The following is a 10,808-nucleotide window of genomic DNA, read 5'->3' as shown; positions in this document are numbered from 1 at the left end:
CCTCAAACCAGCCATATATACATTCCAACAGCACCTCATTTCCTGAATCTTGTACATAAACTACTTAGATGTTGCCCTTTTTTTTAATTATTATTATTTCCAGCTATCAACTCTGTCCAGGAAAGTGATTGGGTGACAGCTGAGGAAAGAAAGGTGGTCGTATAGAGGAGACACGCTTTCCTCCTTCGCTTCTTTCCCTTCTCCTGCTCCTGCCTTGAATACAGCGTTCAGCCTCAAGTTCTCTTCCTGACACACTCATTCCCATTAGTCACATTTATACTCAGATACCTCTTTTGTGTGACCTTTTTACCCCATTTGATTTGTCAATAAATGGATCCAAACAGAACAAGTGGCCTGTTCATTTTTTAGTTACTGCTCGGTTATGAGGGTGGGAAGGGTGGGGTCAGGGCTGCCGGGTGTCCCCCAGGACTCCAGGAAGATGTGAAGAGCCTTCCAAGTTGAGCTGATCCAAGCTCTGGTGATATAGAGGTGGCCAGTCTCCAGGCCACTGATGTGCTATAAGGTTCCAGGCAGGGTTTTTGTCAGTCTGGGAGAGAGCCAGTTACACAGGCTCCTATGCTAGTGCTCTTCTTGGTTGTGGAAAAAGCAAAACTCAACCTAGGAGATGGTTATTATTTGCCAGGCTGGGGATTGAATCCAGTTTGTCACATATGCAAGGCAGGTGTTCTGCCACTGGACTCTATCCCAAGCCTTCAGCTGAGAGAAAAAAAAAATTTCTCCTCCTTTTCTTCCCCTTCTTTTCTCCTCTCCCCTTGTTATTTAATTTTATTATTTTTTAAGAACAAACACAGTTTGGGAATGGAGAGATAGCACAGTGGGTAGGGCATTTGCCTTGCATGCGGCTGACCTGGATTCGATTCCCAGCGTCCCATATGGTTACCCAGCACCGCCAGGAGTGATTCCTGAGTACAGAGCCAGGAGTAATCCCTGAGCATTGCCGGGTGTGACCCAAAAAGCTAAAAAAAAAAAAAAAAAAAGAACAAACATAGTTTATGTCTTGTTTGTAAGCAGACAGGGTGGTAGTGAAGATCAGTAGATCGGTAAGGACTGGCAGGAGAGAGCAGTTCAGTGTGGTCCAGCCTAGTTAGTTGCGCTGGCTACCTCAGAGAAATCTCTGCCTGGGGATGTGGCTCAGAGAAAGAACATGCTGGGAGTGACTGAGGCCTGAGGCTCCCTCCCCGGCACCAGACACACGAAAGAGTGAAAAATAAGGAGATTTGGATACTGACTTTCTACCTGCTACCTGTTCATCTGGTCTCCTGAAACTCTGGTGGGATAAAAATTCCCAGATAATGCAATGGTGCAGGTGTTACATGAAGTCTCGTGGAAGAGGTCCCTGCTGCCATGTGGAGTTGACATTCATCTCTATTAAGCACTTGCTCGTGTGACCTTCAAATCCTTACCCCTTGTGGTATGGCATTAGGGAATGAGACCTTTGGGAGGTGATGAGGTGATGAGGGCTACAGGAGGTGAGTTGAGGTAGAGCCCCCTTGCAGGAGAAAGAAGCGAAGTCTGCTCTCTCCACCATGTCAGGAGTGAGGAGACAGCTGTCTGCCGCTGGGTCTGGACCTCTGGCACCTTGATCTTGAATATCCACCTCCTGAATGTAGGGAAATGAATCTGTGTTGAAGTCTTTCTGTCAGGGGTGTTTTTGTTTTTCTTGGAGCAGCCTAAATTACCCTAGAAGACTGTGAGCTGCTCCTTGTACCTCTGCCCCCCCCCCCTTTGTTTTTGGGCCACTCTTGGAAATACTCAAGGCTTACTTCTGACTCTGAGCTCAGGAATTACTCCTGGTGATATTCCGGGGACTATATGGGATGCCAGGGATTGAACCTGGGATCACTGCGTGCATGCCTAACTCCCTACCCACTGTACTATCATTCTGGCCACCTCTGATCCTCTTGCCATCAACGCCCCGTGGGTCCAGAAACCTGCGTGCTGGCAACTTCCCAACATGGTGCCTCTGCTTCTCGCGCGGCCTTTCTCACCCGAACAGGTGCCAAGGGGCAGGATTGTGGGAGCAGTAGTATCAGACAAGCCAAGGTATGTTTGCTTCCACACCAAGGCCAACACTAGCAAGACAAGAACTGGGATGAGAGAAACAGGCGGAGCGATAGCACAGTGGGTAGGGCGTTTGCTTTGCACGCGGCTGACCCGGGTTTGATTCCTCTGCCCCTCTAGGAGAGCCCAGTAAGCTACCGAGAATATCCCGCCCACATGGCAGAGCCTGGCAAGCTACCCAGGACATATTCAATATGCCAAACAGTAACAACAAGTCTCCAGATGGAGATGTTACTGGGCCCCCAACAGGGAGGACAGTGCTACAGTATTACAGTGCTACCACCTGCAAAGTTGGACAGTGCTACAGTGTTACAGTGCTACTACCTGCAAAGTTGATGGGTCTGGTGTCTCCCCTCTGGAAACCTTGTTCTCAGGCTGGCAGAGCAAACAGGCAGGGGCTGGTGAGGGAGCCCATATCAGTGGCTTGGTGAAGTCTGTGGGGCAGGCTGACCTGTTGCTTATAAAACTGAAGATAACTCTGCAATCAGGGTGACGTCAACCTTTGGTGAATCAGATGTCTGTTGTTTGTTCTTTTCCTGACTGGCTCCCCGTTTATCATGGAACACAGTTTATAGAAACATTTATTAATTCAAGGGAAAGGTGGAAGCAATGGGGCAAGAAAAAAAACTTTAAAGTTTCCATGGTGATTGGGATCTGGACGGAATTTGCAATACCTGAGGGCACGTAGGAATGCCAGACAGTGCACAGAGAACCCACCAGCCCACCACCCTGCGGGTACAATGCCTCATCTGGGGTATGGCAGGAAGCCTCTGAGTTGCCATCCTTGCCTAGCTTTGGGGTGGATGGTTGAAGCAGGTGACAATTCAACAAGCAAACACAGCCTAAGGGGCTAAAATGCCTGGGCTCTCCCCTCATGTTGTTCAGCAACATGTTGTTTTTCCCTGAACTCTTTATAAGGTTGTGTTGTTGTTGTTGTTGTTGTTGTTGTTGTTGTTTTGTCACACCTGGGGATGCTTGGGACTTGTTCCTGGCTCTATTCCCCAGGATCACTCCTGAAGGAACTTAGAGGAACATATGGGATGCCAGGGTTCACAACCCAGGTCTGCTTCATGCAAGGCAAGTGCCTTAATTGCTGTACTAACACTGTGGCCCCCTCAATATAAGTTTTTTTTTTTTTTAAAAAAACTATCTTATCTATTTTTTTCTTTTTGAGTCACACCTGGTTACGCTCAAGGGTTACTCCTGGCTCTGCACTCAAGAATCACTCCTGGCAGTGCTCAGGGGACCATATGGGATGCCAGGGATGGAAGCCAGGTCAGTCAAGTGCAAGGCAAATGCCCTACCCACTATACTAAAGCTCCAGTCCTCAATCTAAGTTTTGACATAAATGTTATGCCCTTTTCTTCCTTGAAGGGTGTCATTCTCCCTCAGCTAATAAATGGTACAATTTCATTTGAGTTTCCATATTCAAAGTAGATGGTAAAAAGTGCATCAGTTGCAGCTGGATTGTAAAACCCCATTGAATTGGAACCTCACACACTAAATTAATAAATATGGGTGAGTATGAGAAAGAAGAGGGTGCCAAAGGGGTCATTCAGGATGTATGGAGAACTATGTATGGAATCCAGGGATGTGAGTGAATACCACTCGCATCACTCACTGAAAATTGCTACTCGAATCTGTCTCACTGAAAGGCAAAAGCCCCAGCAGGAACCCTTCCCACTGCCAAAGCAACAAACCCACCTTTGTCCTCAGGTCCATGGATGTGAGAGTAAGTATCACTCACATTGAAAAATGAGGTTGAGGAGAAGAGACAAATACAATGACTGGTGCATGTCTGGGGCAGAAGGGAGGGCCTGATTACAGCATGGAGTATGGGACTAGAGAATACACTTAGAGAGGGAAGACTAGCTCCATCAGGCTTGGTTTCAGATGGTATTATACTGTGTCTGAATTTTTGGAAGGTAGGAGCGAGAAGGAATACAGGCGAATATGGACATAATTGGCACAAGAATGGAAATCAGGCCTCTGAGGCAGCCTGGGTGGAATCTCGAGGAAAGCCAATATTTTACAGTGGGACAAAGGTCGAGGAACCTAAAAAAAAAGCTGATCAAGAAGTGGAGGTAACCCCGCGAGCGGCTCTCCAGCACGGCCATGGCCCCAGAAGCACAAGGACTTAATGCAGAACCCAGCAGCTTGGAGCAGAAAAGTGAATGGACTATGCGTTGATCCAGCCCATCAAGTCTGCCGGAGGGGAAAGGGTGTTGCCCCATTTGCCCTCTCCTCTCTGGAAAGAAAGATGGCGGCCACATGGGAGCCTTGTGGACAGCAGGTATGAGCCGGGAGTGTGGGGGCGACTAAAACCTCATGGGAAGGGGGGCGTTTCGCTCCGCCCTTCACGCCCTACCGAGGCCACCGGTTGCCCCCCGCGAGCGGCTCCCCAGCATGGCCACGACTCCAGAACACAGAAACCAAGTTCTTAACTATCTGACTTTCAGTAGAAATACTTCCAGGGTCAATAGGTAAAATAGCAGAAATCCAAAACCAACATTTAATTCTTGAACCCAGCTGTAGAAAGCAAATCACTTCACAATGCTTTTTCAGCATGTCTGATTTGGGGGGGGGGGTAAACTCTAAATAATAGTGGTGAATCTTTTATTGAAACAATGAATCTAATCAAAGCAGAAAAAAAAAAGTGGAGGTAAAATCCAGAGAGTGCTTCTCTGTGGCCACAAAACTATATGAGAGGGAGAGCCAAGAAACTGACGAATCCTTATCTAGGCAGTGCTGTTGATTTAGGGATACAGCAGTGGTGAGCCACTAGCCAAGGGCACCTTAGGTGGAGGTCATGGTAGACTTAAGAGGCGGGTTCTGGGGAGCACAGAGATTTAGTTCCGCAGATATTTGGAGTTGACTCAGACTTTCAGTGGGGGGATGGAGAGCTGAGGACACCTGTCCTCTTTGGTTTTTAGATTTAAGAATCTGGAGTCTATTTAACTGTGGAAGGGACGGTGAAAGGCAGAGGGAGAAGCTGGATGTACAGACCTGAGCAAGGAAGAGAGAAGAGGATGCTGGGAGGAAGTGGGGTCCCTGGTTTGTGGGCGAAGATAGCCGCTTTTGCAGAGGAAGGTGTGAGCGTTCTACTGAATGAGATGAGAGGAAGTGGACATGAGAAGAAAGGTGAGTTTGTAGCTCTGGGGGTGGGAAGAGATCCCGCTAGGGCCTCTGCTTTTTAGTGAGGCAGAAGGCCAGGCTGACTGTGCTCACACAGGTGGTAGAGGAGAGAAGGGAAGGGAAGGTTTCAGTGAGTTCCAGAAGATGAGGGAAGATGTTGGTGAATGAAACTACAGAACTGCTCAAGGCTAGGTAGATAGTTTCAAAGGCTGATCACATGCATTGCACACAGGAGACCCTGTTAAATCCTGGCACCACATGGTCCCCCAGCACTGTTGGGAGCAGACCCCCAACCCACTACCCACCACCAGCACAGAACAAGGAGTAGCTCATGAACATCGATGGAGAAAAGCATTCATTCCAAACTTAAGTTCTCTTATGTATACTTCAAGAGAGTTGCTACTATGTCAGCTTTTCTGAAAGCATCTTACATTTTAGTAAGGCACACACACAAGGATGATGAGATGTATTATGTCCGCACTTAAACCAATTATTAATAATGGGGCTTATTTTTTTTTTCTTTTTGGGTCACACTTGGTGATGGATAGGGGTTTCTCCTGGCTCATGCACTCAGGAATTACTCCTGGCGGTGCTCTAGGGACCATATGGGATGCTGGGAATTGAACCCAGGTCAGTTGCATGCAAGGCAAACGCTCTAGCCGCTGTGCTATTGCTCCAGCCCCAATAATGGGGTTTAATTCTTATTTGAAAAAAAATTTTAAATTTTATTTTGGATGCCAAGGATCAAACCAATTTATTTTTGGTGCCAGGGATCAAACCTATATGTGGAAGGCAAGGGCTCTGCTGCTCAGCTACAGCCCTGGCCCCCACAGAGTTTTTCCATTTGAGGTGGGCCCTGTTTGGGTTCAGATTTCTGCACTTGGAGATCTCGAAGAGCATTATCTTGACTTAGACAAGTTGTGAATTATGAGTTCTTGGTTGGGATCTGGGAACTGGTTTATCTACTAAGGTGGTTAAAATTGGAGTCAGTGCTTAGCTGGTCTATTGAGGAACTTTTTGAACTCACACATTTTCCATATATCTGGTCCAGTGTGTGATTGGTTACCTTTAAAATTTTTTAAAATGAATTATTTATTTATTTATTGCGGAGAATGGTGGGTACACCTGGCAGTGCTCAGGGGTACTTTCTGGTCTGCATTCAGGAATCGCTCCTGGCAGCCTCAGAGGACCATATGGGATCAAACCCGGGTTAGCTTCATAAAAGACAAGCACTTTACCCACTATAATGTCGCTCCAGCCCCTATGTGGAGTGTTTTTTAATAAATATATGATTCAGGTGGTGGGCCTTAAATTGAGGAGATTAAGTAGGACACTTGCCCTGCACACGGCGGACCTGGGTTAGATTCCTCCGTCTCTCTGGAGAGCCCGGCAAGCTACCTGTATCTCGCCTGCACGGCAAAGCCTGGCCAGCTACCGGTGAGGTATTGAGCGAATTGATGAACAATGGGAGGACAGTGTGTGTGTTATTTATTTTACCTTATTTAATATTTAATAATGTTTGAAAAAGTTAAATTCTTTTGAAAACCACAAATTTAACATAGGTATTTCCTACTGAACTCAAATCTGTTTTGTTTTTTTCTTGTACTGCGTCTACAACTGGCTGAGCTCAGGGGTTATTCCTGGCTCTGTGCTCAAGAGTGACCCCTGGTGGTGCTTGGGGGACCATATATGATGCAGGGACATCAAACCAGGGTCAGCTGCATATAAGGAAATCACCTTAATTCTACACTATCTCTCCTGTTCCAAACCTATGTTTGAAACTTTCACTCTAATATATATTTCACATTAGTCTTCTCTACAACCTACCTGCTTGTATTGTAACCTCTGATCCAGCTGTAATGGCATTTTTCTCCAATGATCTAGTGCCTCAGCGACCATCATTCTCTAGTTACTTTATTAATAGATTTATCCATGCTGGTTTATGGGAACAGTGAGGGAGTTGAGACAGACAGATGGGGGGGGGTCAAGAAGGTGGGGAGAGAGAGAAAAAACTTTACAATACTGGCTGAGGGATGATGGAGGGAATTCAAAGGAATAGGGAGTTTAAGAGCAAATAAGATGGTACAAATCAGGAAAGAGAAGAGAGGTTGAGGGATGGTCTGGAAGAGGAACAGTGAAGACAAGAGAGTGGGGAGAAAGTGGACATTGGGGCGTGAAGGTTAAAGCTTAGGAAGCAGAGCAGTGTTAGGTGGCCGTGTTGCATGAGTGGAGAGTTATACTTGCCCATGTGGGACCTTCCATCTTCTGAACTAAGTTCAGTTCACCTGTTCTTGGCTAGAGCGCACACCTCATTTCACGGGCAAGCAGGTGAATGCTAGCATCCATCTGGGACCTGGCACAGATGAACACCCGAGCTTCCTGCCAGCCAGGTGCTCCAAACACCTGAAAACTGTAGCTCCTGCTCAGGCTGGGTGCCAGCCTCCTTACCCCCTTCCTTCCCCAACCCCTCCCAGCAAGCCAGCATCTTCTCGGGGCTCTGTGGGCTGTCTGCTGGTGGTTGGGCCTCCTGCCACACCCCTGTGGTGCTGTTCCAGCTCAGGGATCTGCTGGCAGAGATCCTGACGCTGGCACTCCTCACTGGAAGGGGCCTGCCGGGTCCGCTGAGGCTGATCCATCTGGGCAACGGTGGGGGGGCCCCATCAGGCTCACCTGTGCCATCTGTCCCCAAATAGCACTGCACAGAAAGCTGGGGGGTGGGGAGGGAGCTGGAGAAGCAGACCCTGCAAAGCCATACATCCCACCCTGCCCCACCCTGGGGCTGCAGGTACAAAGAAATGGAAGCTGGGAGGGAAGTGGTGTGTGTGTGTGTGTGTGTGTGTGTGTGTGTGTGTGTGTGTGTGCATGTGCGTGCGTGTGTGTGTGTGTGTGTGTGTTGTGTAGGGGTGGGGTGAAGGGTAGGGTTGGGTGAAGCAGAACCAGATCCTGCTACAACTCTCCTCTTCATCTTGGGCACTTGGCACAGGGTCCCATGCAAGGCGGTGGAACACAGGCAGTGGGGGAGGCTCTCTCCTGTCGCAAAGATCCTGCTTCTGGGGCAGGAGAGGGCAGGCAGAAAGTGAAGGTTAGGGCCTTGAGTTCTGTCCTCGATTGGCCAGAGCCTTCAGAGGGGGAAGATGAGGAAGCCAGAGAAGCTGGAGTATTTCCAGCCCCCCAGAAGATTTCCCCGCCGAAGGCGCAGGGACACTCGATCCCCGGGGTCCAAGGGCAGGAGGACAGAGCTGGTAGCTGCCTCCCGGGTCACATCGGGGTCGTTGGCGAAGGCTGAGATGACGGGCCAGGTGTTCAGCATCAGGCTCACCTGGGGAGGGGAGCCCAGTTAGCACCTTCCCAGGCTGTGCCTGAGGACTGCCACTTTCCCCAAGGCTTCCCTTTTCCTTCTAGCCCTAGATGGACACTCAGGGATTCAGGCGTGCAAGGGACTCTGCTGGGAGGGTTGGGGTAGCTGGTGTGACACACCCCAGACTCGCTAGGTGAGCCCTTTTCCTCCTAGTTACCCAAAACGTAGACCAAGAGAGACACTGTCTCCACAGGAACCAGGTCTGCTGGGCAAGTCTTAGATCCCTTCCTCTTTTTTTCCTTTTTGGGTCACACCTAGCGATGCCCTAGGGGCCACTCCTGGCTCTGCAGCCAGAAATTACCCCTGAGCGGTGCTCAGGGGACCATATGGGATGCTGGGAATCGAACCTGGGTCAGCTGCATGTGCGGCAAACGCCCTACATGCTGGGCTATTGCTCCAGCCCTGATCCCTTCCTCTTTTCCTTCTATATGGTGCTGAGATCTGGGGTCCCCTCCCCAAAATTCTTGACCAACTAGGTTGGCAATTCAATGTAAGGACCCAAGGATGCAATGCTGATCGGGCCCTTCACTCTCAGGGTTACCTAGGCGACCCCAGTAACGCTGGGGACCTCCAGGGCCACACCCAGCAGTGCTCAGGGTACACCGGGCAGTGTGCGGGGGTGTTCTGGATCAAACTTCGAGAATTTAGTCTGGGTCTGGCACAAGCCGAGCATACATTGTATCACCCGCCCTCTGCTAGCTCACCTTCCTTTTCCTCCAGTTTCCTTCTTGGAATAAGGCAGTCTCTGGTGACTCAGGGATCACACCCATAAGCCACACCCTGTCAGCACCAGATAATCTCCTCATGGGCCACCCTCCAGAACTCTGCTCCTTCCAGACAGGAGTATAAAATGAGGCCCCCATAACCATGCCACCAGACTCCGTGCCAGTCTGTTTTTACTTGGGGTGCCCCAGAGTAGGGCAGGTGAGAGCCTTCCCCGTCCCAAGGGACCCAGCCCTGGCAGCCGACCTGCATTACGCAACCACCGCCATGCTCCAGGCTGCTTTCTGGACACATTATAGGACACTTTCTACCTATTGTCCATAATTGCCACACCATATTTGATGAGCTTCAGACAGTAGGCAACAAATCATAGAGAGAAATATATAAATATATGCCTCTCGGCAAGCTACCGAGAGTATCCCGCCCTCATGGGCAGAGCCTGGCAAGCTCCCCGTGGCGTATTCGATATGCCAAAACCAGTAACGACAACAAGTCTCATTCCCCTGACCCTGAAAGAGCCTCCAATCATTGGGAAAAGACTAGTAAGAAGAGGCTGCTAAAATCTCAGGGCTGAGAGGAATAGAGATGTTACTGTTGCCCTCGGGAGTAAATTGACGAACAACATGACAGTGATACAGTGATACAGTGATGGTGCTGGTTTTTGAGCCTAGGTGCTCACACAGAAGGCAGGCGCTCCCCACTGAACCACAAGCCCTCCTTTCTGGACTGAGAGGGGGATGGGGCGTAGTCACCTGGACAGTCTGGCGGTTGTACACCTTCACCACGTGGAAACGGAAGCTGTAGACGCCCCGGACAGGGGCCACGAAGGAGCCTGAGGTCCGGTCAAAGGCGCCGCCCTCATTCACCAGGACCTGGGGGAGCAGAGCCTGCTGATGGGGGCTCAGGAAGGGGGCTGAGAGGGAGGGGGAGGAAGAGGTGCAAGCAGGGACTGGAGGACAGAAGGGAGGGGTGTAGGCCGAGTGTGGGAGGGGGTCAGGCAGTGGGGTTGAAGGCCAGCAGACTGCCTTGGGGAGACACGTCCTTCAGGTCAGGGGACTCAAGTGGCCGGCTGCAGGTCCTGCAGGGCTGGCGTTACCTGGTCGAAGTAGATGGCCCCGATGGTGCCGTTGCCAGCATCCCCTGCCGGCTCATGGTGGTGGCTTCGGACCGCGGCAAATGCTACTCTTCCGGGGGGTGCCTCTCCCAGGGCTGCCCCTCCTGGCCCCCCCGCCACAGCTCGTCCAGGCTCACAGACCACCAGGCACTCACCCTCCAGAAGGACGGGCTCTGTGCCCTCCTGGGCCCACCCAGCCCCCAGGGCCAGGAGCATCAGCGCCGTGGGCACTACCTGGGGCTGCTTTGGTCCCAGCATGGCTGAGCGGCTGTGGGGTCTGGTCCCCTCTTCCAGCTCCTCTCCCCAAACTTTAAGACCCCTCTGCCCGCTCCTCAGCCCTCTTTCTGCAGCTCACTGACACTCGCTCCTGGTCTCCTTCTCCATACGGCTCTGTGC

At 50.4% G+C, this 10,808-nt stretch overlaps 1 protein-coding gene across 1 annotated transcript; it reads right to left on the bottom strand.

Annotated features, from left to right (window-relative positions):
* Positions 1-8,308: 8,308 nt before the first annotated feature.
* CBLN3 (cerebellin 3 precursor) lies at positions 8,309-10,681 on the bottom strand. The gene is made up of 3 exons (XM_056133892.1): positions 10,395-10,681; positions 10,051-10,170; positions 8,309-8,536 (listed from the first exon to the last, which is right to left on the bottom strand). Exons 1-3 carry the CDS (start codon positions 10,668-10,670, stop codon positions 8,339-8,341), a joined length of 594 nt encoding a protein of 197 aa, XP_055989867.1. The 5' UTR covers positions 10,671-10,681; the 3' UTR covers positions 8,309-8,338.
* Positions 10,682-10,808: the final 127 nt, after the last annotated feature.

This window comes from Sorex fumeus, unplaced genomic scaffold, assembly GCF_029834395.1.
Source record: "Sorex fumeus unplaced genomic scaffold, SorFum_2.1 ptg000098l, whole genome shotgun sequence".
NCBI lineage: Eukaryota > Metazoa > Chordata > Mammalia > Eulipotyphla > Soricidae > Sorex > Sorex fumeus.
This window is presented reverse-complemented; position numbering and strand designations above follow the sequence as displayed.

Bases quoted from the DNA above. Each gene is read 5' to 3' on its own strand.
- CBLN3 (XM_056133892.1), bottom strand. From the start codon at position 10,670: ATGCTGGGACCAAAGCAGCCCCAGGTAGTGCCCACGGCGCTGATGCTC. The intron at 10,171-10,394 runs GTAACGCCAGCC...CTGCTCCCCCAG, and splicing joins GGGCCATCTACTTCGACCAG to GTCCTGGTGAATGAGGGCGG. The intron at 8,537-10,050 runs GTGACTACGCCC...TCCCCTCCCCAG, and splicing joins ACAACCGCCAGACTGTCCAG to GTGAGCCTGATGCTGAACAC.